The 27,422-nt window shown below is 40.0% G+C and overlaps 1 protein-coding gene across 2 annotated transcripts; it reads left to right on the top strand.

Moving 5' to 3' along the window:
- Positions 1 to 2,969: 2,969 nt before the first annotated feature.
- bcl9l.S (B cell CLL/lymphoma 9 like S homeolog) lies at positions 2,970 to 27,012 on the top strand. 2 transcript variants are annotated; one of them, XM_018242012.2, is made up of 8 exons: positions 2,970 to 3,148; positions 16,673 to 16,979; positions 17,488 to 17,610; positions 19,143 to 19,347; positions 19,645 to 19,729; positions 21,675 to 23,787; positions 24,847 to 25,011; positions 25,511 to 27,012. In XM_018242012.2, the coding sequence occupies exons 2-8, from the start codon at positions 16,721 to 16,723 to the stop codon at positions 26,401 to 26,403; spliced, it is 3,843 nt and encodes a 1,280-aa protein (XP_018097501.1). In that variant the 5' UTR covers positions 2,970 to 3,148; positions 16,673 to 16,720; the 3' UTR covers positions 26,404 to 27,012. The 2 variants fall into 2 exon arrangements, with proteins under 2 accessions (XP_018097501.1, XP_018097500.1); XM_018242011.2 differs by lacking the exon at positions 2,970 to 3,148 and adding an exon at positions 3,197 to 3,939.
- Positions 27,013 to 27,422: the final 410 nt, after the last annotated feature.

Here is a 27,422-nt window from a genome sequence, read left to right as displayed (position 1 = left end):
TATACACTTACATATTACAGCAAAGTTCTGGTAAGCCTAGAGGAATGCCCAAGATGACAGTTTTATGGTATTTCTCTTCACCAAAATGCACCATATCAGGGGCCCCTAACTACTCAAAAGTGCTGCACATTATAATTCATATTTGTAACTCAACACAATACCTTTTAAAAAAAATATATATATATACAAATTTTTGAGATACTATCTAGGCGGTTTTTATTGTGCAGCATATTGGGATGTCTAAGCAGTTACTGAATGAAGCAACATTGCAGTGAGTTGGGCAAAGTGTATCATTTACGTTATATAAATATTTGAAGTCATATGGTGTCTGGGCAGCACATAACATTTTCACAGACAACACAAAGACAAAGGAGGTATGATAATAAAAATGTTTTCACCAGGTGTAATTACCTAGAGTCAGTGTCGACTGGCCCACAGGGATACCAGGAGAACTCCCGGTGGGCCCAGGTGTCAGTGGGCCCTCATGCTTCTAAACATTTAGCATATTTCATGGTCATTCTTTATTTCTATGAGAACAAAACGACTAAATAGATGGAATAATAGATGATAGTATTATATTATGTAAAGAAAAGAGACGAGGAGAATAGCGGTTGAGCGAGGAGAGGAAGAATAATAGTACTGAGAGTGGGCCCCTGGTCTAAGGTTTTTGGGTGGGCCCCTGGTGTCCCAGTCTGACACTGATGATCGTGTGGCGGGGTAAGTGCCTTCTCCCTCAGGGTCCCGGGCTGTGCCATTACAGATGCACATGGGCAAGATAGGCATGAAGTGCCCCCCTTGCCCCTATATGTGGATGCCCATGGATGAACCCCTTCAGTTAATCCAACTAAAAATACACTAATTTATGAAAAGTTTAAATCAGATGACCCATGGTGAATACCCACTAAATGGTGAAAATACAGTCATATACTACTGTTATAATAAGATACAGGTAGGAGAACAGACTACTGATTAAAAATAAGAGTAGATTCTAATGAGTCAGCTTTCATACACCAATATAGGCAAGACTACCATATATGATATTTTATTATCTGACCATGCTCATGTTAGTGTTACATTTCAGTAACATAACTACTTCATATGCAGGGGCACCAGAAAGGACACATATCCCCCTGGCACTCTCCCTCTTGCCTGCAACCATGCTGCCAGATCCGGTTGATTGTGGAAAAGGTCATAGTAACAACACTTTGAAGGAAACCCCAAATGCCTTTTTGCAGGCCCAGAAAAGTGAACTTACTCCACTGTGTAATTAAACCAATGGGAAATTCTTTTGGGTGGAAAACGCCATATGCAATATGCAATTTGCAAAATGAATAGTTTAATTGAGGCATAAAGAGAATACAAAATACTGAAAAATATACAGAGGAAAACAGCATTACTTTTGTAAACAGCTATCATTTTGAGATTAGTGTGTGAAAGTTGAATGGATACTATTAAAGGTTAATAATGCTGTTCCAGCAGAATTCTGCACTGGAATCTGTTTTTTAAAAGAGTAAACAGATTTTCTAATATTTAATTTTTAAATTTGGCATGGGTCCATTTCCCAGGTGCCCCCAACCATGTGATATACTGATATACTACAAGTTGGAGTGTTATCACCCCCTTCCCCCCACCAGCCTATCAACAGAACAATAGGCAGCTAACCAGATAAACAGCTCTCTGACACCTCTGCTGAAGGATTTGTTTGCATTGCTAAAAATGCTCCCTGCTTTTGTGCTATTCGCATGTCTACCACTAGGTCGGGGAGCATAGGGAGCATGACTTGGGCCATATTGAAGTACAATGAGAAGTGGAGAAACAATAACTGTCTCAAAGCAGCCCCTGAAGTGCTGGCTCCTTTTCAAAGCTCAGAATCAGGCAAAATGCACTGAGATGTCTCCACACCAATATTACAGCTAAAAAGATGCACTTGTTGGTTCAAGAATAAGAATAACATTTTAGAATGAATTATTTGTAATGTAAACAGTATTATTTAGAAATAAAAAGTAAACCATAAAATCCCTTTAAGCAATTGAGTCTTCATTTTCTTCTTAACTTAAATTAACTTATTTTTTTAACATTATTTTTTGTTTTCATAATAAATATAGAAATAATACAGAAATATATATATAAAATAATATAGAAATATGTGAAGGTATTTCAAACTGACATCTAAGTGTATATGTCAAATTGGTTTAAAGACAAGCAATGATAACTGACTGCTGGGTAACTTAAAACTTAACCTTTAATTTATAAAGAATGAAACTGTTTGCTAAGGCCAAGCCCATCTACAACACCACACCAAACTCACTGCATATACTCAATTATGCAGTGCAGGACTATTGCCTTAAAAAACATATAAATTAAAAAGTCACAGTAGGTGGAAGTTTCAGGGGTATCTAGTGCCCATTAGTGTGAGTCACTGAAAAATGTAAAAAGTTACGTCCGCTATAGTGCATAAATTATTAGCCCCCACCCTTCTCAGATCCATTTTCCCAAGGTGCAATTCTACCTAGTTACGTTGGGAACCGGAGAAGACGCACTTCTGGGTCTCGCTCCACTGGCAGATTATTTAAACTGCACAATGAGATGTGCACGGCACCTATGCCCCTGACAAAGCCGTTTGAGTAGTGAAACGTGTAGGGCAGAGTAGGTGGACGGTGGGGGACAGCTCCCGTCCGGTCCCAATGTAGCTAGGCAGAAATACTACAGTTCTAACTGTAACTGGAAGAAGTGTGGAAGCAAAAGACAGAGCTTTGTCTGTTAATTGGCTCACGTGACCTAACATGGATGGTATGTTTGTGTGCACCGTGAATCCTAGGATACTTGGGGGCGGCCCTTATTTTTTAAAATGGCAATTTGCTATTCATGATTACCCAATGGCACGTATTTCTAAAAAAGTATATTATTATGAAATTGGTTTATTTACACGAAGCAGGGTTTTTACACATGAGCTGTTTTATGCATTATACTTTTATAGAGACCTACATTGTTGGGGGTGGGATATAGTTTCCTTTAAGAATATTTTCCTTTCAGACTACAACAATGTCACCCACATGGAAAGTGTGTGCACAACGGAACACAATCAAACAACGAACTGAATTCTGGAATATATGTTTAACTACTTCAGCGGATGAATCCAGTATCAGTGGTGAGTGGGTTTAAGGGCAGGTGTTTGTCTCTCTCCGCTAGTTCTACTGCCCTGCGGTTTCTTTTTCTTCCCTTTACTAAGGAATTGTCACCTCTGTCTGTCGCGCTCTCTCTCTGCTGTCGTAGGTCCCTTACAGGTGTTGCAGCCTATTAGCAAGCTCGGCCCCACCTCCGCCACTTTATGTACGTCTGTTGTCTTCCCTACTACGCTCCGGCACTCACCTCATTTAGTTCTCATTTTAGCCTTTCCTTTGCTCCTAACCATGAGCCTCACCGTTTCTCAGACAGCCTATCTCAGCCTACCTCCCCCAATCTGCCATTGCCCGGCTCTCCCTGCTTTGCTTTCTCTCAGGTGTGCGCAGAGGCAGCGACGGACTTTGCTCAGGAGGGGGAGGGAGGGCGAGCAGGAAGCAGTTAAGGAGGGGAGGCTCTTATTTTGACAGCGGGCAGCCTGAGTGGCTGGAGGCTCCTGTGTCTTCCCTGTACCGAGGAAAGGGGGAATAAAGCTGGATGAGGGATCGGGAGAGGCACGAGGAGGTATAGATTAATATCTGTCCTTGTGAGACCATTACCCCAGCAGCGGCAGACAGGATTAGTACCCCCAGCCAGAAGGGCTCAGGCTGAGAGGAGATGCCAGGCTGAGAGGGGATGCCAGACTTGCCTCAGCTCCGGCTGTTTTCGTTATTCTGCCCCCATCTTCCCGGCTCTGAGTGTGAGAGCCTAGAGACACTATACAGCAGGCTGGAGACAGTGACATATGGGAGGCCGAGGAGGAGGAGAAGTCTAAGGAAGGTAAGGTTGTCTCTGCCCTGTGAAAAGACATGAAATGCTCAATTCTGGGTTTCACTGGATCACCTGCAACTTAATTTTGTGCAAATAGCACTGATTTCAAGTTGTACAGTGACACTGCCTCCCAGGTGTATTAATGGCACTGCCTTCCAGGTGTGCACTGCCTGCTGCAAGTTCTATCAATGACACTGCCTGTCGGTTGTTCTAATGGCACAGCCTGATAGTTCCACTAATGGATCTGTCTTCCTGGTGTGACAGACTGGCAGTTGTACTAATGGCACAGACTGGCAGTTGTACTAATGGCACAGACTGGCAGTTGTACTAATGGCACAGACTGGCAGTTGTACTAATGGCACAGACTGGCAGTTGTACTAATGGCACAGACTGGCAGTTGTACTAATGGCACAGACTGGCAGTTGTACTAATGGCACAGACTGGCAGTTGTACTAATGGCACAGACGGGCAGTTGTACTAATGGCACAGACGGGCAGTTGTACATACACCTCCTGCTTTTTTATTACTGTAACCACCTTCCAGGTGTACACTGCCTGACATTTGTACTGCTGGTGACATGGCTGGTGACATGGCTTCCCAGACACACTTCTGTCACTGCTTTTTTGGCCACTGATCCTGCTTTCTGGATGCACCAGTGATACTGCTTCCAGTTCTAATGTTTCTTGCCCAATTTACAGCTAGCAGTGTTTCCTAGGTGTAGTACTGGCACTGCTTTCCAACTATACATTGCTGACTTTTCATCCTAGTGCATTACTCACTCTACAGTCTGACACCGTGACAAACAATTCCTAGACCTGATATCAAGATTTTCCCCTGAACTCTTAACAACTTGCTTGAATTTATCTTTAATACTGACACTTTACCCATGCATAGTTACATAGTTACATAGTTAAATTGGGTTGAAAAAAGACAAAGTCCATCAAGTTCATCCCTAAAAAAATGAAAACCCAGCATCCATACACACACCCCTCCCTACTTTTACATAAATTCTATATACCCATACCTATACTAAATATAGAGCTTAGTATCAGAATAGCCTTTGATATTATGTCTGTCCAAAAAATCATCCAAGCAATTCTTAAAGCCATTAACTGAATCAGCCATCACAACATCACCCGGCAGTGCATTCCACAACCTCACTGTCCTGACTGTGAAGAACCCCCTACGTTGCTTCAAATGAAAGTTCTTTTCTTCTAGTCTAAAGGGGAGGCCTCTGGTACGATGATCCACTTTATGGGTAAAAAGGTCCCCTGCTATTTGTCTATAATGTCCTCTAATGTACTTGTAAAGTGTAATCATGTCCCCTCGCAAGCGCCTTTTTTCCAGAGAAAACAACCCCAACCTTGACAGTCTACCCTCATAATTTAAGTCTTCCATCCCTCTAATTTAGTTACACGTCTCTGCACTCTCCCCAGCTCATTTATATCCCTCTCAAGGACTGGAGTCCAAAACTGCACTGCATACTCCAGATGAGGCCTCACCAGGGACCTATAAAGAGGCAGAATTATGTTTTCATCCCTTGAGTTAATGCCCTTTTTTATTCAAGACAGAACTTTATTTGCTTTAGTGGCCACAGAATGACACTGCCCAGAATTAGACAACTTACTATCTAAAAAACCCCTAGATCCTTTTCATTTAAGGAAACTCCCAACACACTGCTATTTAGTGTATAACTTGCATTTATATTATTTTTTTACACGAAATGGCAGTGTGTTAGGAGTTTCCTTTTCCAAGAATAAATATATAAGTATTTTCACATTGTACATACAGTATTACCCTAGCACTCCTCTATCTAGCTTTAAAATAAATATAAGGGGAAATGTCTGCAACTTCTTGTAGCAAAAAGACACATTTGGTTACATTGCTTGTGCAAAATGTTAATAACCTGACGTACCCACTGTAGGTATTTATATAATGAATAAACTGGGTTTTAAAAATAACTGCTTCATCAGTGCAGATAAAGTTAAACTTGCAACATTTCTTTACTTCAACTACTTGACATAAGAAGAAATATTTTGATGGACAGTGGAGTAAAAAAGTGGCTTTGACTCGGTTAATCTCCATTCATGCTACTTTTGTGCATCCCCCCTGCCCCGTTAGTGACCCTGTTACTGGACAGGGTCACTGCGCCATTTTCTCAACCCTCCCCAGGTGGCAGCGCAGCACTGGTAAAAAGGCGTGGCAAAAATGCTGCTCCTGGTAACTTTAGGAGCAGAATCCCCAGTTTTCAAACCCCTGAATGGACCAATATAAGTTCCATAGGCCTGTAAATAGATGAAGATACATGAACAGCATGTAGCACCAATTCCTTATTAGTTATTTAACCATCTTTGTAAGTAAATGGGTTAAGTACCTATTAATTAATTTGTGTTTTCTGTTGATCCTACACTACATCATAGCCTTAAAGTAGAAGGAAAGGCTGAGTTTACTTGGGGTGCCAAAATTTAGGCACCCCCAAGTGATAGTATATACTTACCTGAAGCCCTGGGCCATTGCTATCAGCAGAAAACGGCACCGGTCCGGGGGTTCCTCCAGCGAGCACCACGGAGCGATCAGCTGCCTCCTTCATCTTTCTTCAAAAGACGCATGCACAGTAGAACGAAATAGCTGACTTTGTTAAAGTTCGGCTTTTCGTGCTTCTGCGCATACTCACCTGCACAAAGAAGGAAGAAGTAGAAGAAGGAAGCAATCGATTCTTGTATATTAATAGTACTGTTTCCCTAGTGAATTACTGGCTGGTTCCCAGGTTACTGCCACTGTTGCCTCTTCTTAAAGGAGAACTAAACCCTAAAAATGTATTTGGTTAAAAATGCCATGTTTTATATACTGAACTTACTGCACCAGCCTAAAGTTTCAGCTTCTCAATAGCAGCAATGATCCAGGACTTCAAACTTGTCACAGGGGGTCACCATCTTGGAAAGTGTCTGTGACATTCACATGCTCAGTGGGCTCTGAGCAGCTGTTGAGAAGCTAAGCTTAGAGGTCCTCACAAATTATCAAGCAGAAAATTAAGTTTGTCTGTAAAATAAAATGCTACAGGACTGATTATTAAATTCTGATGCTAGTTACACTGGTTTCTGTGCTGCCATGTAATAATTATCTGTATTAATTACTAATCAGTCTTATATTGTGACATTTCTATTCTATGTGTACTGTATATTGTGAGCAGGGCCGGAACTAGGGGTAGGCAGAGTACGCACGTGCCTAGCGTGCAAATCTTTCACTGCTGCCTACCCCAGTCCGGTCTGCTGAGTACGGCTCGCTGCGCGTGTTTGCGTGCATTTACATGAGGTAAGGGGGGTGACGCGGTGGGGCAGCGTGCATACACGCACGCTCACGTACATGCGCGTGCCGGAGGAGGCAATGTGGCAGGCCGAGTTGCCTGGGGTGCCCGTCCGGCCCTAATTGTGAGTGGGTCCCTAAGCTCAGTAAATGACAGCAGCACAGAGCATGTGCTGTGAATCTTTGGAGACCCAGATCTTCACTGCTAAAGGGCTGTGGTTGCCTTGGGCTGGTACAGAATCACAAAACATAATGTGCAACATTTCTGGCTACTTCTTTAGTTAAACTTTAGTTCTCCTTTAAGTACTTTGTCACTGCATGACAAGTGTCATCTTTTCTTCTTACTTCCTTTATATTTTACTGACACTTGTGTCATTTTTACACAGTGCTCTTTGTTTTGTTTTTTTAGATCCTAGGATTTTCTGTGTTGACCTAGGTGTATGCATTTCGTTATGTCCATTTCTACCTTTGTGTGCCAGAATAGGTACAAATATGATTTTGGCTTATTTTTTATATGTATAATAAAATTATATGCAATTAATAACCGTGTAAGTAAAAATTCTGCTTTTTGCCTTGAATTTCTTCACTATCTTTCTATGTAGTGGGCCAATTTTTTACTATAGCAATACTATTGACTATTGATTGGCAGTTGATTTGTTAAACTTCACATTCAACATGGAGGCACCAAAGTTCAGTGTTGCTTTGCAGCTCCGAATCATAGGTTTAATTACAGCCAGGGAATTTGTAAGTAGTTTGTATATTCTATTCAAACTTTCATGGGCTTTCTCCAAGTACTCTGGTTTAGTCTCACACTCCAAAAACATAGTGGCAGCTTAAAGGGACTGTTCACCTTCTAAACACTTTTTTTCCCAGTTCATTTGTTTTCAGATTGTTCATCAGAAAAATAGACTTTTTTCAATTACTTTCCATTTTTTATTTTTTACAGTTTTTCCAAAATCTGTTTAACATTGTTCCTGGCTCTGGTGTTTGAGTCTGGCAGCTCAGTAATTCAGGTGCAGACTATAAACTGTTACAATTTTGCAACATTTAGTTGTTACATTTTTCAGCAGCATCTCTGGAGAATTCATAACTAATGTATTATTTCTAACAGCTGCCTTTATTGAATCTCAGGAATTCTGCTCATCAGGGACAAAGAATAGAAATGTATCATTTAAATGTATCAATGTAACAGTTTACAGAGTCGGCGACCCTCCCTCCCAGAGCTGCTTTAGAAGGTGAAAATGACACTTTATATTACTTTCTATATTTACTTCAATATTAGAAAAACAGTCATACTGTAGAAAATAACTGGAAAAGTCTTATTTCTAGTAAGCTATCTGAAACCAACAGAACTGAAAAAAAGTGTTGGAAGGTGAACAACCCCTTTAATTGGCTGCTGATAAAATTGACCATGTGTATGTGTTAATGCAGTAGTAGTTCGACTGTAAGCTCCACTGTCACAGGGACTGGTGTAAATCGTGTATAATCAGTGTAAAGTGATACATAATCTCTCTGAAGTGATTTGAAAAATGTCAGCAATATACACATTAATAACAATAAGAAGGGCTAGAAAACAATATTCTGTTGTCATAGAATGTGTCTTGCCATATGTTAATTCCAATTTCCACAAAAAGATTGACTAAATATTAGGCATTACATCTCGTTAGGTCTGTTTAACATTGGCTAAAAGTTCACAACGAGCCCTGGGATAATCAGAATGCATAGCTGGTGTGCCAGCAAAACTGGAAAATATGTGACATCAATAGCAGCTCTTGTTTGCGTCTTTAAAAATGTTGCTATTTCCTGGTGACACAGGTATGTAAGTACTGCTATAATATGCAAGAAATGGCAAGTAAACTGTAAGCAATACTTTTTGACTGAGCCTGAACACAACCAACTAGCTCTGGGAGTAACAGATTTAAACATTTACAGATTTTATGCACCCGATCTGTGTGACAAGGTTATAAAAATACGGTGAAAACATTTCCAAGAAGCTGGCGTACAGTAAATAGGTGTTTCGTTTGTTCATTTGATACATTTATGAATGACATTAGTTTTCCTTCCTTTTTGTGATAACCAAAGTGTGATGAATCAAAATAAGGGAACGTATTGCTTTCCAGGGTAGAAAGGTTTTAGGGTCAAAGGGAGCAAGTAAGAACCGTTTGCAATCCAGAAGGGGAACAGCCCACTCCCGTTAAATAACCCAGTGATATATAGATCAGAGTTTGTCTGGTAGAGTTAAACAGTTGACATAGCAGTAACATATTCCCTTCGAACACATCATTAGGTTAAAATCAGTTCAAAATATACAGATCAGCAGTGCAGACTTCTCCTTCAGACAACAGTACCTGACAATATCCTTGTAGACTCCCGGCAGCATACAACCTTCCTTTGGGGTAGCGGATCCAGTCAGTGGGAAAGAGTCTCCTTTTATTCTGCAGAATCCTGGAAAGTGCTAAGAAGGGGTGTCTGACCGTAGTCAGGTTGCATGCCAAAATCTCTGGAGAAAATTATTTTAGACAGGAACTGCACATGCAGCCTACTCAGCCCCTGCAGCAACAACAACCCTTGTCAGAGTGGAAATAGACCCTTTTGGATCCACAACTCTTACTTCCAACACCATCAGAATTTTGTGTCAGTAACCTGCTATTTACTTATATATCCTTATAGTTCATGTAGATTACGGCAGAAAAGAAAAAGAAAAAAAGCACAACATCTAGGAAACTGTTAGAAAGTCTGAACTGGTTGCATTTAATTTAAATGTAGCCTCACAGCCTGGGAAAAAAGATATTTGAAGTGGTTTTGATCTTTAAAATGATCTGTATTCTCTTTATAAACAAACTGCTGGTCTATAAGCCACCCTTGAAAGGCTGCTGTAGTACAGAAAATACTATGTAAATTTGCAATAACACTTTTTGCCATTTCCTGTTGTAAATCCTCTTTTATAGAAGGTAAAAGAACTGCCACACTACCCGTGAATACTTTGTTAAGGCCTTGGTCACATGGAGTGTTGGCTCCATGGCTCCATTACTCTCTATCTGCATTTTTAGGCAAGCGGAGAAAATCAGATCCATCCACTCTCTTCTGCAGATTCGTACTGCTCTACTGATGGAGTGGAGATTGGCCTGAAAAACATTAAAGCCCTCCGGTAGAAGCTGTGGCTGTCAGTGCAGCTAGACAGAGCAGTGCCACTTTAGATAGTTGTATTATGGGCCATATACATTATTTTGGTAGATGCCCATTGGCCCTCTGGATAAGTTACTATCACAGTACCCATTAGTGGTGCAACTGACTGTGTAACAATTTTTTATTTTTAAATTGGCACCATATTCTACTTATATTTGAATTCTGCAAATTTGGTAAATTTTGTACTAATATTATTTTGCACAAATATGTATATTTATGTATGTATATTTTTATTTGTATAGCGCTCCTTGAGGGCAAAGCACTGTATAACAAAACAATAAATTAGTAGTAACAACAAACAAGGGGGTCATTACCATAATAAGTAACCTTAAATGCATTATTAGAAATACAATTCATATTAATAAAAAATATAATTACAATACAGATTAAGTGCTCCCTGTCAAGGAGACAAAAGGATGAAGGACCCAACCCCGTCGGGCTTGCACAATGTCACTTAGATAGTTGTACTTAATTATGTGTTATTTTATTCACATTCTTTTAAAATCAGGCCTGGGTGAAGTGTGATTTAAATACTGTACGTTGTAACTAGTATATGGTTGTATTGACGATAAAAAGTTATCTCTCTCTATCTACTAGTACAGTATACCATGGCTTTAGCTAGTATGTATATTCAATAAACCAGTGAAACAGACAATCCTTTTTATGGTGCCCTCAATCATAGTGACAAAATATACAGGAGGTAGTAAGCTTTATATGATGTGGGTGACACACTGTCAACACCAGCATAATTACAGTGAGGGTGCCAGTGTACAGAACAGCAAGTAGTAACAGGATAAAAAACAGATTTTGTGTGACTGAACTCCTATTCTGACACACAGCCATGAAGCCGTGACACATATTCCCAGGTGAAGCAGGCACAATATATCACAAGGCCAGCAGCAACTGTGTCTTTTATTGGAGAAAAAGGATTGACTCTATATTCCAGCTTTCTTTGTGGTCTTAAATACCAAAGACCTTGGCATGGCTGTCAAACTGAACAATTTTATAAAAGTGACTAAGTGGGGCACGACTAATGAAGCCTGGGTGTAGGATGTGCCCTTCACTTGCTTAAATAATGTCAGGCCATCCCACTCACATTTTTACCGTTTCCATGGACGGTACGTGCCTGGGTGTAATTGCACCTCCTGGTAGTTATGCCACTTTTCTTGTGAAGCTCAAGTCACTTTTTATATTTTTGATGTGTTAGTCAATTTGCTTATATGATGTCCAGGGAGCATGCCGTTTTGATACATGGGGCAGTGTATTTATGACAAAGTAGCATACCTCCCAACATTGAAAAACTAAAACATGTGCAGACATTTTTGACCATGCCCATTTTATGGTCACACCCCCTAATTACAATGTCCATTTTACAAAATTTGCCAGGTTATGAAAGTTTAAACACATTTCTGGGAGTTTAAGTGCTTTTGTGTTATAACAGTTTTGCTAATGAAAGCAAATTGCCCTTTAAGCTGCTCCCAAGAGACCTGCTTATCTTAAATAGTTACAATTGTTTCTTTGCTTATCTTAAATTATTACAAAAGTATCCAAGTGCAGCTGCTTGCTCTTCTGAGCTCTCTGCCAAAAAGGCTCTTATTTTAATTACATTTCAGAAACTTTGTATTTTTTTCTGATGTCCTTGCAGGAGATCAAAATTGGGACTGTCGCATAGAAAACAGGACAGTTGGGAGGTATGAACTAGGGCTGTACATGTTATTGAATATATGCTTGTGTTGACAAATATTAAGCTGTATGAGAAGTGTAGAGATCTATATATGTGTTATAATACGCAGAGCTCTGGGTATCAATCAGACCAATACAGAAAGCAATGTGTGATTTTAGTGCTGAGCATGTAGGAGCCACCATTTTGTGATGGATTGTGCGCTCTCTCAGAGATCACTTGACCAGAGTCAATGCAGCTCTAACTCTAAAAGGAAGAAGTATGAATCAAAAGAAAGAGCTTTGCCTGTTAATTGGCTCATGTGACCTAGCATGTATGATTTGTTTGGTTTGTTTGTGTGCACCGTGAATCATAGGATCCCAAGGGGTGACGGTTATTTGTTAAAATAGCAATTTTCTATTTAGGATTACCCAATGGCACATACTACTAAAAAAAAGTATATTATTATGAAAATGGTTTATTAACATGAAGCAGAGTTTGATATTTGAACTGTTGTATTTATTATATTAGTATACAGACTACATTTTTTGTGGATATCATTTTAATTTAAGCTGTATGTGAAGTGCAAAGCTCTGTATATGTGTGGAAATACATCAGAGAAAAACAAAAAGTAATGGGAGATTTGCATGCTGAGCAAGTAGGAGATCTCTGTAGTTGTAAGGAATTTTTAACCTATGGTTTAGGATAAGAACGGACGTTTTTGGGAAACTTCTTTCATCCAGAAAATATCAAATAAAATAAGATGTGTAACTGGTTCTAAGCTAGTTTTAGGTCATCAAGCTAATCTCATTTTTTTTTTTTGTCTTAATTTGGGTTCCCTGGGAAAAAGTTGAAGAAACATTGGTGTGTGCAGTAACAGAGCAGAGTTACAATAGCAGTGCCAGATGTGCATGGGACATATGTGACAATAGAGCTCAAGGTTGTTTCTGTAGAGCAAGTTACATCTAATTATGATTCTTTCCAGTCCTAAACTTGCTTGTCCGTTTTCGTTCCCACATGAGTACAGGAGCCCTCCCAAATACCTACAGAGATGGTGCAGACCCTGACAGCCAATAGCACAAGAAAGCTCTGTCTTTTTTTTCTTCTCCCTGGTAATTCATATTGCCGTGTCCCCCTGTCGCTATTTACAACTATCTGCCAACATATTTCTTTTAATATCATTTCATTCCTTCAGCTTCTTCTTCGTTCTAGCTTGATTTTCCCTTTTTTGCACATAGGATCTTTGCTAATCGCTGGAAGATTAGAAGGACATCTACCCGCAGTTCTTTTTTCCTCTGCAAAGCAGGGAGGCACAATGAGAAGATGAAGAGAATAAAATAAAATATAGCTAGGGGGGAGGAGAAAGCAGGCAGTGCATTGCACATCTGTATGCAGAGTAGCACATTGTCTGATATGTTGTCTGATCATTATAGAGCCACTGACACCAGAAACTTTTTTTTTTATAGCTATCATAACATTGTGTTTTAATGCAATTTATAATTTTGCTATAAAAGTATTTTCCTGATGCTTTTACATTACCTTTCTTACCCCCATGTTCCTCTTTGAGGGGGCTGCCATATTTATGCAGCAGTAGTCCGCTAGCATTAGAAACTCTAATTGACATGTTGAGAAGGGACAGTCAGGTTGGCAAAACAGTCAGGTTTAGGAACTTCAAGTAACAATTGCTTACAAAAGCAGTACTATCAACGATAAACAATCAACATGACCTATAGGTAACTATTAATATTTTGAAAAGAAACTTTGTAGTGTCAGTATCACTTTAACAATAAAATAAACAAATCGAAGGAAAATTACTGTTTAATGCCTTATTGACTATAAGCTTTGCATTAATGTTTTCTGCCATATTACAAAGGTTTGCCAAATAAAATGTCTTTGTCACACATTGTAAAGGATATCTGTTATGACTAGTGTGCTGTTTGCCCTTTCTGTATGTCTTGCAAATACTTCATATGGCTTGTACTTGTAAGCCATTTTCCAATATACATTCATTAAATATCTTCCAATGGGTTTTTAATGTTTTTGTAAATGTAATTGCACTTGAATGCAGTATTTGTTTATCCCTTTCTGCTCTATGGACCTAAAACAATGTTAAAAGATTCAGTTAATCAGCTGACTGTTTAAGGAGTGTGGTACAGAATTTATGAACATATATTATCGGTACTTTTAATAGCAACTACATTTACAAATAATATTAATAGGGCTGCACCAAATCCATCTTGGGATTCAGGTCGATGCCAAATCTTTCATTAAGGATTCAGCCGAACCAAATCCTAACCCTAGCAGGGGCTAAAAAAGAACAGCACACACAGTTCCCAGAAAAAAATGTGCAATTCCCTTGTTTGTGAAATCCCGCCACTCTCCATTCATTCCTATGGGATTTTTAAAACAGTATTTATCATTGGGTAAAAGTGCGTCCTTTGATAAATACTCCTTTCAAAATCCCTGTAAGAAACCTACCCTGGTGGTCTAGTGGGCAGGGGGGTCCAAGCCACGTCCTTGGCGTGGACGCCCGCTGAGCCGCACCTGTCATTTGCCGGTGCCATCGTGGATTACTAGGGCACACACGCCTGCGTGTCGCTTAAAGGCGCAATGGCGCGAAATTGCGCACGTTTTGGCACGAATTGGGACCCTATTTAAGGCCCATTCAGACCTGTAGCCAGTGCCCGTTATAGGATCTTATCCTGTGGTTTCCTGAGCCTTGTGCTACCTGTTCCTGAATTTGCTATCCTGACTGTTCTTTCTGTGTTTGACCCAGCCTGTTCCTGACTATTCTGACCTCTGAATCCTGATCCTGCCTGTTTATTGACTACCGAGCCTGCCTGATCCTGTTTGTCTGATTACCCGGTTTTGAACCTTTGCCTGCCTAACAACCACTCCTTCTGCCTGATCCATTCGGTCTGATTACCTGGTTTTGACCCCTTGCCTGCCTGACAATTCTGTTATCTGCCTGTCCTGATCCGGTCTGTCCTGTTTCCGTTTCCACCAGACGCCTTGTCCTTGACCTTCTGCCCAAAGACTCTTGCTATCCGGTCGTGCCCCTTTGCCTGCCAGAACACCTCGCCTTGTACCCCTCGTTAAGTCCAGGGGGCACCTAATTAAGCTGAGGGCTCCTCCCGAAGCCCAAAGGTGGTCACACTACTGGTGAAGCCGAGCCGAGACCAGGGTCCTTGGCACTTGTTCTGGTATTGGGTGCCGGCCGTGACAATCCCATAGAAATAAATGTAGAGCGGCGGAATTTCACTTTAGAGGATTGTGGCGATCTCTAACTTTACTCTTTGATAAATATACCCCATAGTGTTTAGGCTTGAGATTTAGCTCAGACAGGCATTGACTTCTGATAAATCCTACCAGAAAAGGCCAAATTCCAAACCATCAATACATATGTAAAACATTGAGAATTTTTAATTCATGTATATTGGACAGACGCTAAGAATTCATTTTCTTTACTCATGCAAAACAACAGTTATGGATGAAGATGCCCTCACCAACATCAAAATATTATTTACTAAATGTAACTAAATAGTAACTGATCTCAGCACATATTATACACTGTTATTTTATCAAGGACAGTCTGGTCACACATTTCCCAAAGGCTGTAGCCCAAGGTAAATATACTGTCCAACCCTAAGTCCCTGTACATATCCTGTTTATATTTCCTACAGAATGCCTTCATTTTACTTTGCTTAGCATGTGAATAGGAGAAAAATGTTGTTTATTTTAATGGATGAATCAATGTTAAAGTTACGTTTAAGGGCTAATCTATGAACTGCAATTTAAATAGTATGTATAATATGGTTATGAGATTTTCAAAGTAATATTTTCAGTGTTGGACTGGGCCAATGGGACACCGGTGATCTCCTCTGGCCCGGATGCTTCCCCCTGCTTGAAACTCTGCGCAACTTTGCTTTGCTTGCCGCAGTAATGATAGCGCAACTTCGCCAGCGTTCGGTGTCCTGGACGCAACTTCGGATTTTAGTGAATTAGCGTTGTCCTGGCGAATCTACGCTTGGCGAAGTGTTGAGATATGAGTGAAGCTGTCGCTAGCGAATTTTCAGGGGTTAGTGAATTTGCCCTATGTTGTGAAGAGAAAGATTTGTGCCTCAATTAACCTGTTAAGAAGAAGTCACCACAGTAAACTTGAGCTGTTCATGATAAAGTCTTCCATACCTCATGTTCCAAGGTTACACGCTGTGTATGTGCATACGAAGGCTGATCGAATTCAAATGTATACATCTTGGTTAATGTCTTTAAATATAGTCAGTCGATCATCATATGAAAAATCATATTAATATATGTTCTATATTATTCAGTATCAGCATATGAAAACTCATGTTTCTGGCTTTCTCAGTTTTTCACTTCCCCAGCAGTGAACACCTTGTGGAACTTGTAAACTATATTATATGTTTTATTTTATGAAGGACACTCTTTGTTCCCTATTGTATTCAAAAGATGGTTGTATAATAGTCAATTGCACAGATCAACCTTCAGCCATCTTATTTACATTGTAGTCATTTTACTTGGTATTTATTTTATTCTCTTATGACCTATGTTGAACTATGTTTTGTCCATTAGGTTCTTTGACACCTTCCCCTGTCACCGTATCTTGCTACCCTCAGTCCGATGCACCCTGAAAGCAAACTGGCCAATCATGGAAATATTTCTAGCAGTGGTGGAAAGTCACAGACTCCAAATGTGAACCAGGGGACCAAAGGGGCTGGGCTTCTTAGCCCGAAAGCTGCTCATGTATCCCCGAGTGGAGTAGGTCTGATAAGTGGACAGAGTCAGGGATCCAACCAGGCTAAAGGGCAAAGAGAGCCAGCTGGAGATGTGGATGAGCAAGGACAAACAGGGCCTCCCCCTATGGAGCAAGACCCCAAAGGTGAGATACGTACCTGTACTAAAATTCTAGAATGTGAAATAAAACAATGTGAACAATGTGACTCACATTCTTCCCATACATATAGTATTAGTCCTTCTTCATTTTCTTATCTACACAGCACTATATATTTTTACACCAGTATTTAAAACATTTCCTTTAGATACTTCAGCCCTTCTACAGGGGTTTTAAATGGTTCATGTCACATTCTGTATCTTCTGTGCTTGAACTGTACTACAATGTAAAGTCTGAATGGTTATATTGGACTCCCAAAGTGTCAGATACTTTGTACTCCTCACACTTGTCAGTCCCAAGTGCATACTAAATACCATCTTGCCATGTTACCATTTGGCACCCAATGCAGTTGCACTAATCTACTCACAAGTGATGCTGCTTTAACCCTGTAATGAGCAGGCTTGCACTTTTTTTTTTTTTAGTCCTGTTAATTTAGTCTGTATGTCCAGAGGCCTGTGAAATAGATGTTTAACCACTGCACTTAATACATTTTCAGGAGAGTTACCTTCCCGTAGTAAGCGACGCTGTGTCCTTGAGCGAAAGCAGCCATATAGTGGAGATGAGTGGTGTTCAGGAGCAGACAGTGAGGAAGATGAAAAGAACCTTGTGGTCACCCACAGTAAGTAAGGGGCAAGTATCGTATATGGTTTGACTGAGAGCAAGCCTTTGCTCAACCACACAATGGGATTTTAGTAGAATTCATCTTCCACCAAAAGTCCTGCAAGCTATAACATAAACATTTCTGAACAATAATGCAGATTTTTTAAAACCACAGACTAAGTTAATAATAATACTAATAATAATAATAATTATTATAATAACAATTATAATAACAACAATTATAATAATAATAATAATTATTATTATTATTATACAGTTAGGGGATCCATTATCCAAATACCTCAGAATTACGAGAAGGCCATCTCCCATAGATTTCATTTTAATCAAATAATTAAAAAATACTTTTCTCTGAAATAATAAAACAATGGTAGCTTTAACTTGATCCTAACTAGAATATCATTTATCCTTGCTAGCCTATTGGATTTATTTAAAGGGGTGGTTCACCTTGAATTTAACTTTTAGTAAGTTATAGAATGGTCAATTCTGAGCAAGTTTTCAATTGGTATTTATTATTTATTTTTTATAGTTTTTAAATTATTTGCCCTTTTCTTCTGACTTTTTCCAGATTTCAAGTAGGAGGTCACTGACCCCCATCAAAAAAACAAATGCTCTGTAAGGCAAAAAATATATTGTTATTGCCACTTTTTATTACTCATCTTTATATTCAGGCCTCACCTATTCATATTCCAGTCTCTTATTCAAATCAATGCATGGCTGCTAGGGTATTTTAGACCATGGCAACCAGATTGCTGAAATTGCAAATGGGAGAGCTGCTGAATAAAAAGCTTAATAATTTAAAACCCTAAAATAATAAAAAATTAAAACCAATTGCAAATTGTGTCAGAATATCACTTTCTACATCATACTAAAAGTTAATGTAAAGGTGAACAATCCCTTTAATAAAATTTTCTTTTTAGTAGACAAAGTATGGAGATCCAAATTGTTGAAAGATAATCAAGATTTCATGCTGTAACCGACCCTTTCAACACATTAAAGCAATTCTCAGTAGCCACATTTGAGACCAAGTACTTCAATACTAAGTACAAATAAGCTATATTTCCAGAACCACACCTTGGAAATGATCACAGCCTTCCTTTTTTACCCAGTTTTGTACCCTGATTAATTGCAGAGCACCTCCATCTGCTGACCAGGTGTGGTAGTGCAGCCCTCTGTTGATGTCATTAAATCTTTATTTTTACACATCATTCCTCTTCCATTATTGTTCTTTCTCATTTATAAAAAAAAATTGTTCTAAAGTTAATGTTAATCGTTAATCCTTTCTATTTTCATTCTTACTTTCTTCACAGTTGTTTTGCCAGTGACACTATTTGAATATTGTTTTCCATACTTCCTGCCTCTTCAGAGTAAACCTTCACAAATCTTCCTATGAATGCTGTTTATTCACCTATAGATTTTGTTCTTTCCCCCAACTTTTTTTTTTTTTTACTGTTCCATTGCTTGGGAAGTAATATTACTCTGTTGTTCACTCTCTTTCCTGGTATAATTTTTCATCTTCCCTGTCTTTATTAGACTGTAATACAGGTGAATCTTTGATGTCTACACCAACATTACCAGGTTCAGGATCTGCCTCTCTTCCTGGGATCAACGATACCAGTTCTTCTAGTACCCCCCATAGAGTTGTCCCCAGTCTAAGTGGGGATGGTGGAGGGTCCTTAGGTCCGTCCAAAACCCCATCACAAAGTGTTTATGTCTTCACAACATTCTTGGCAAACAAGTGAGTAGTGGTACCAATGAACAGGAGGGAAATACAATTGGAGGGGTAACCAAAGAGAAGCATGTGTTTTGAAATTATGGCTAGCTCTAAGCTAAGAATTGGCAGAGAAGATAAAACAATATACAGCTTAAACCTCATATAACTCACTATATACATATTTTTGTAAGTGGTAGCCACTTAGTGTCAGAGGGGTAAGGAAACCAAATTCATGTGTTAGATTCTATTTATCTATTTTTCCTCTTCATAGCGATTGTTCATTTAAAACCATTACACATTTTATAATCATTTCCCTTTCAGAGCAGCAGAATCTGTTTTACAAGGACATACCGACTCTATCCTCATCTACCACAAGCAAAATGTGCCCCGTAGAAAACTGGATGAGGTATGGCACTGCTTACTACACGCACTGATGATGCCAGAGTCCCTGTCTACCTTTCAGATTTGCTCTGGGTCCCATGTATTTCATAACAAGGTTACAGACATAAGAAAATACAGTAATTCAGCTATTATTCCAAGAATATCTAGGAAGTAAGTGCTTAGTTCAAATTTCACATGAACTGACCTTCAGACAGGGACTCCAGTTGTATCTTGAAGTACAAATAAGCATTCTGTACAAACCCTTTTCTAACTGGACCTCAATCTGAGCAGCTCCAGCTACTGCTATGAGTCTTCCTGAAGGGGCCAGTCGCATAATTTGGGAGCTGCTCATTTAAATGGGTGGTTCACCTTTAAGTTAACTTTCAATATGTTAAAGAATGGCTAATTTTAAGCAACTTTTCAGTGGGCCTTAATTTTTTTATTATAGTTTTTGAATTGTTGTCTTCTGACTCAAGCTTTCAAATAGGGGTCACTGACACCATCTAAAATCAAATGCACTGTAGGGCTATAGATGTGTTGTTTTTTAGGTTAATTTGGATGCTACAACAAGATTGCTGAAATTGCAAACTGGAGAGCTTCTGAATAAAAAGCTAAATAACTCAAAAAAACACAAATGATAATGAAATAGATAAAATAATAAATGAAAACCAATATCAAAATTGTTTCATAATATTACTCTCTACATCATACTAAATGTTCATTTAAAGGCAAACAACCCATGTAATTTTTCATGTTTCTTATAAAAAGCCACTGGAAAATGTTGCTAAATTGAATTCTGTCACTTTTAATTGATTACTTTAAATTAAATAAATACAAATAGGGCAATCTTTGATCCATCTGGATACAGGAAAATGGCTCTGGATTTGTATGCTAGCTGCATGAATTAAGACTGCTGTGTTTATAAGTCTATTAGCCTTGTTAAAACCCTACAGAAATTGATGAAGACAGCACAAAAAAACCCAGCTGGTCAGCTTTGAATTGAATATTCTGCCTATTTTTTACTATACATAAATACACATGTTCTTTCATATTTTTAAAAAGTTTCCAATCCAGTTTTGTACTACACCAATGAATTGTCCTTAGGTAGGGGATTCCATAACATGACTGTTCATACTATAAATTCATAACCTCATTTTCCTTTCTATGTTATTACGTTGATAAAAGTCTGTATGTATAAATTAAATAAGCTGACATTTTCCATGGGTTGTCTGCAAAAATAGGGTAACTTGTGGGTTGCTGGTAGGGCTTGTATACGGGTATAGGTGTAGGTTGGCAGTTCCAGTTTGGGTCACAGGTCTTATCTATCTATCTTATCTATCTATCCATCTATCTCAAGTTTTACTCCTTCAAACTCCCTGTTTGCCCCTGTCCGCTTCGGTTGAGTAGCGGGTCCCAAAGGATAAAATGCGGGTTGGCCCTAGGCTTGATTTCAGACAGGCCTTTCTTTGGAGTGGTTTGTTGTTTAGTTCCTGTATCTGCATGAATATTTTGAGGATCTTAGATTGCAAATTCCACTGGGGCAGGAACTGGTATAAATGATGCATAATCTTTGTAAAGCACTTTAAAACATGTTGGCGCTATATAATTAAATGATAATAATAGCTATTTTGCATGAAATAAAATAGCAATCTAGTGGGGTTAATTTATTCAGATTGGGAAGATTTGCCCCTTGGCTGTAACCCATGGTAACCATTCAAACTGTTGCATTCATTGTTTATTTGGCAGCTGGCTGAAAAAAGCCAATCACTAATTGGTTACATCCCATGTGCATATTTGCACAGTGTTGATAAATAAACCCCAGTGTTTATTGGAATAGGATTGTTAGGGCAGGATTTATTTTCATTCATCTTTTGTTTTGGATTGTATATTGTAACAATGGTGCTATATTTCATATTCTGTCCTGTCCCTTTCCCATATTAATATTCTCCTTTCTTATATATATCTTTCAGGTTTCTCCCCAAGAGCCTTTAAATACTCAAGATCCTGAAGAAACGATACCTGTACCGAGCATTCCCACGTCTGCAGTACAAAAAACAGCCAAAAATCCTTCTCCTGCTCCTAGTCAAGCTCCTCCAAAACTAGTATCGCAGGAAATCATTAATGATGAAGCAAACAAAGAGTTAACTCCACTTGGTAATGGCCGTAATCATCTTGCTAGTGGACACTCTAATCCATTGCCACCCTTGTCTCAGTCACCCAGTGCTCCCTTACCTGGAGATAATTCACTTTTGGGTGACACTAACCAGGTTGATAGTGGCACAGACAGCCTCTCTAAAGAGCAACTTGAGCATAGGGAACGCTCTCTTCAGACGCTTAGAGATATTGAAAGGTTGCTTCTCCGAAGTGGTGCAGCCAATGAATCCTTCCCAAAGCACAACTCGAGCACTGGCGAGGGACCGGCCAACACTCCAAGTCATATTAAGAAATATGAAGAGCCTTTACAATCAATGATAACACAGACACAGAGCTTGGGGGGTCCAGGAATGGAGCAAGATTTGGCAGGCAACCAAACTGGTCCTAATATGGGGCACCAGATGAGCCTAATGATGCAGCGCATGGGTCATGACAGCCTCACTCCAGAGCAAGTTGCATGGAGGAAACTGCAGGAAGAATATTATGCAGAAAAAAGGAGAAAAGAGGAACATATGTCTATACATGGAAGATCAGGACCTGAAATGATTCTTCAGGGACCACCCCCACCTTATCACAACAAACCTGGAGAGCAGTGGCCTGGTAATAGAATACAGGTACCCATGGACAACCAAGAAGCAATGCAGCTTCGGAGTGGCGGAATTTCATTTCAAGGGCCGCGTTTCCCTGGCAGATATGGAGCCATGCAAAATATTCCTATGGATGCAGTGGGAGTCATGTCAAGACCAACTCGTTGGGTTGAGGATATGCCACCAGTTGATGGAGGGCAAAGTAATTTTGCACAAATTGGAATGGCATACCCTGGAGGTATTCAAGGAGAAATGGAAAGGTTACTTAACCCTCGTGCTCGTGAGGAACTTCTGCAACAACAGTTGATAGAGAAGCGTACAGGAGTTATGCAAAGGCAGCTATCCATGCCTTGTGGGCAGGGAATTGAGATGATAACCCACAGGCAAGGTGACCCCTCTATGTTCCCTGGAGAAGCAATGGGTACAGGTTCTGCTGTGGACATTGAATTTGGGGCATCTCGAGGAATGCTGAGTCCTACCCTTGGTCAGTCAGGTACAGGCAGGGAAATTGACCCTACAATTGGAGGAAGAGAAAATCTTAATATGAACATGAGTGTGAACATGAATATGAACCTTAATCTACAAATGGCAGCACAACAGCCAATGCTTTTGCCACAAAAAATAAGGGGAGTTGGAGACTTAATGAATTCCCAGGGAGATATTGGATCAGAGGATTTAGTGCGGACAGCACGGGCACAAAATGGAAGTGGCATGGTTGGAGGACCCCAGAAGATGCTTCCTGGACAGTTTCCTCAGGGACAGGCAGGGTTTCCCCCAGGGCAAGGTTCATACCCTGGCATGCAGCAGGAGATCGGTATGGACATATTTGGACCAGAGCAAGGTCCAGTGGTGGGCACTACAAGGCTTAGCCACATGCCAGTTTCCTCCACACCTGGTAGTACACCATCAAATATTGGGTTAGATCACATGGCTACCAGCAGGAATTTGACGCGTAGAACTACAGAACTCACAGTAAATGCAAACCAGATGGAATCTCCTGTTATAAGCCACATTAAATCCCCACACCAAGGGCAGGTTCATTCTCCTCTTATTTCTTCCCCTTTATCCAACCTTAAGTCTCCCCTGACTCCAGGAAATCAGATGGGTTGCTTGCCTTTGCCCAACCCTCCAGATTCTCTAAAATCACCCCAGGTGCTGGGCTCATCAATGAGTGCACGATCACCTAATGTATCTCCTGGAAGGCTAAAGTCACCCCAGATAAATGCCCCCTCTCCAGGGTGGGCTGCATCACCCAAAGCCACCATATCCAGTCCAGGTGTACCACCAAGCAAACAGGCAATGGGCCTGAATGCTACAGCTTCTCTTGGTGTAATGGATCAAGGTAAGACTTGAGTTGAGCTATGACTATATTCAATATAGTCACAATTCTCTGGACACATACCTATACTTATTTAAAAGCAAGCAGTATAAATTCTTAGGACCCTTCTTGATATATTTACTAAATAACATTTGACATTTTGGTGCAGGGCTGTTCACCTTTTCCAAACATGTTGCCACATTTTTTGAACCAATATATTCAACAGATTTAAATCTGACTTGCCCTTGCTAGTATTTCACTCTTCTTTATGTGTTTGGGATGCACTAAAATCATGGATTTTGTCTGAATACTAGGTTATTTAATACTTATATGGGGTTATGTAATAAAAGACTCTAATTTGCCCAGGTGCAGTAACCTATAGCAACCAATCAGCAGATAGCATTTACTGGTCACCTGTTTAAAAGCAAACATCTTATTGGTTGCTATTGATTACTGCTCCTGGGCAAACTTAGTGCCTTATATTAAATGTGGGGGATAGAGTTATGTAAACTGGAGTTCATTCTTGGCTGTGCAACATGAGATTTTGTTCTGTCCTACTGTAAAAAAGTTTTCTTGCTGCAGGTGGAAGGTCACAGTTGGCTGAGCTGGACTCTGCAATACATTTTAAAATACGGGTTTGAATTGTGTACTTTACTCTTTTATGCATATGTTACCCTTTACTGTACTTTACACCGCCAATATACTGACGGTAATTATATGGTGAGTCACAAATCAGTAACTGTGTGCTCTGGTTCTGTTCAAATGTATTGGCCTCGGTCCTGCCGTCAGACACCACCCTTCCGGCTATGCGGGTGCAGCGTAGCACTTTCTAAGCTACCTTGAACATTCCACAAATCATTGTCAGAACTATGTTTACACCGAGCCCCTTTGAGTATATGCTTCTGGCTATGAATTTTTATTCAGTTATTACTGGCAATATCTGTTTTCTGGGTATTTACATAGATGACAGGTGTATGACTTAATGCTCAACCTCAAAAAAAACATACATTGATGGTGAGGTTTAGAATTGGATTTCAAAATCTGTGAAAGTGTACACTTAACTTGCCTGTTTTGCTTATTCAGATGAACTTCCTTCTCAAAATCCTTTGTCCTTAATGATGTCCCAGATGTCCAAATATGCTATGCCCAGCTCTATTCCACTGTATCACAATGCCATCAAAACCATTGCCACCTCTGATGACGAGCTTCTCCCTGATCGTGTACTGCTACCGCCAGGAAATCAGCATGGTAAGCCCAGGGTAATCCCTGTAGTGTCATTTTACCAAGGAAGCAGAGGGTGAGGTAGTACAAGTGGGTGTTGGAAAAAAGAAATAGAGGTGGAAATATTTACAACCATAAATATGTATGTGTGTTTGTATTTGAATAGGTGACCACTAAATGCCACCTGCTGTAGTTTCTTTAGGTAATTAGGCCTGGAGCAAACATTGCTTCTCTTATTGTATAACCTCCTTAGAGTCAGCAAGAGGAAACTGTAAAAGTAGGGAATTCAGGAGAACTAAAAGTTTTGAGAAAACATGGACGGTTGATGACCGCCTTTGTACAGCAGTGACAACATGGTTATACAGTAGGAGATTCTTCCCTATCTAAGAGAACAGATAGCACTGCTGAGAAGAATAGATGCAGTGTGTACAAATGTGCTAGGTTATCGCTGGCATTTAATTGAATCTTGATGTGCATTATCCATGGACAGAGATATTTTACAAGACATTAGTGCACTCTCTTTCAGGCTCTACGATGAATCCTCCTATGTCTTTGCACTTAAACTTGAACTCCTCACAAAGCCCCATAGGGAACATAAACGTCCCAGGACAGTCAACTCTCTCACATGAACAACCACCATCTCTTCTCACTGGCCCTGGGCCTCCAATGCACCCACCAATTGGGTCCACCATGCAAAACCCTTTATTGACTTCCTCAGTTACACAAGATCCTTGTTGCCCTGGTCCTGGCACACAAATGATGTCCTCCAACCAGCTGGTCTTCCCATCACGCTTGCAGCCTGGGCACCAAGGAGGGGGAGGCAGCTCCATGCAGCCCCATTACACAGAAGACACAACCTCCCAGCCATGTTTGCCCCACAGAATGTCAGACCCTTATGGCCCTGTTCTGCCTTCAGTGCTTACTGACCCAGATTTGGGAGAGGTCATTCGTCCAACAGCCACTGGCATCCCAGAATTTGACTTGTCAAGGATCATGCCCTCAGAGAAACCCAGCAGCACTTTGCAGTACTTTCCTAAGGGGGGTACACAGGTACCAAAACCACACCCAACCAACATGCACCTTCTGGGACTTCAGAATATGATGATTGAACAACACCCAGGCCGTTCAGGACCAAGTCTTCCAGGCCCACAAAGATCACTTGGAATGCCCCCACTTCCTACCATGGGCCGGACAGGGATGGTGCCTCCCCCACAGATGATGCAACAGAACTTTATGATGATGAAACAGAGGAGTGTATCAGGGGAGATGTACCTACAAGGTGCTCCAATGTTATCTCCCCAAGGCCCTCTTGGTGGGCACTTGCCTGGACAACAGAGCATGTTGGTTGGACACCAAATGAGGCAGCGCAGTGTGTCCTTGGATACTTATATCACAGGGCCAGGGCACCTACCATTCTAACAGCAGAGACTTGCTAACACCAACTCCCTCTGGTAGCTCTTCAGTGCCAACTTCCCTAGCCAGCTTCTCTCCCAAGTGCCAACTTATTTTTCTTCAACTGTCTTGCTAGTATTTATTTTGTACCACATGCTTCTGTTTTAACAGATAAAGAAATTATTTATAATTTTCCTATCCTTTCCCTGGCTGGATATTAATTAACTTTCCTACTACGCTTAACTTCAAATGGTAAATTTTGTTGCAATACAGAGTGACAATTTTCACAACATTTTACAACTGCCTTTTATTGTTTTTAGATTTTCTTTCAGCTCACCATCTGTGACTTGTTTGTAATACTGCTATTTGTGCCAGTCATTTTACTGTTTTACCCTTTTTTTTACAGTTACTCTTTCTGTACCATAACTTATTTTGTGGACACTGTTATTAAGGCAAGTCTTGCATCATCTCAGAATCTTGTTTGTACACCAGAATGGGAATGGACCTGATGTCCATTCCCATGCCCTGGCTACACAATTAAATGGATAAGAGAACTGGGGGAATGTGGAGAGAGCAGTGACATCTAGGAAGTGCTGAATGGAAAGTGAAAGTAATTGCTTGCCCCACCTCTATGCCTAAGGCATAGAGGAGGGGCAGGTAATATTTGATTGACAGCTGAGATTTTTAAAACAGATTTTTAAACAGCTATGAATGTTTTAATAAAAAAAAGAATTTGGATTTCATGTTTAATTTGAAAATTATGTCTGGGTGACAGGTCCACTTTAAGGGGCAGATTTACATATGGTCGAATATCGAGGGTTAATTAACCCTCGATTTTCGACTGCCGAATGTAAATCCTTCGACTTTGAATATCGAAGTCGAAGGATTTTCCGCAAATAGTTCGATCGAACGAAAAATCATTCAATCAAACGATTAAATCCTTCGAATCGTTCGATTCGAAGGATTCTAATGCATCGATTGAACGATTTTTCTTCAACCAAAAAATTGTTAGAAAGCCTATGGGGACCTTCCCCATAGGCTAACAT

The sequence above is a fragment of the Xenopus laevis genome, chromosome 7S (genome assembly GCF_017654675.1).
Source record: "Xenopus laevis strain J_2021 chromosome 7S, Xenopus_laevis_v10.1, whole genome shotgun sequence".
NCBI classification, from domain to species: Eukaryota; Metazoa; Chordata; class Amphibia; order Anura; family Pipidae; genus Xenopus; species Xenopus laevis.
The sequence above is the reverse complement of the archived record's forward strand: the minus strand, read 5'-3'. Positions and strand labels throughout refer to the sequence as shown.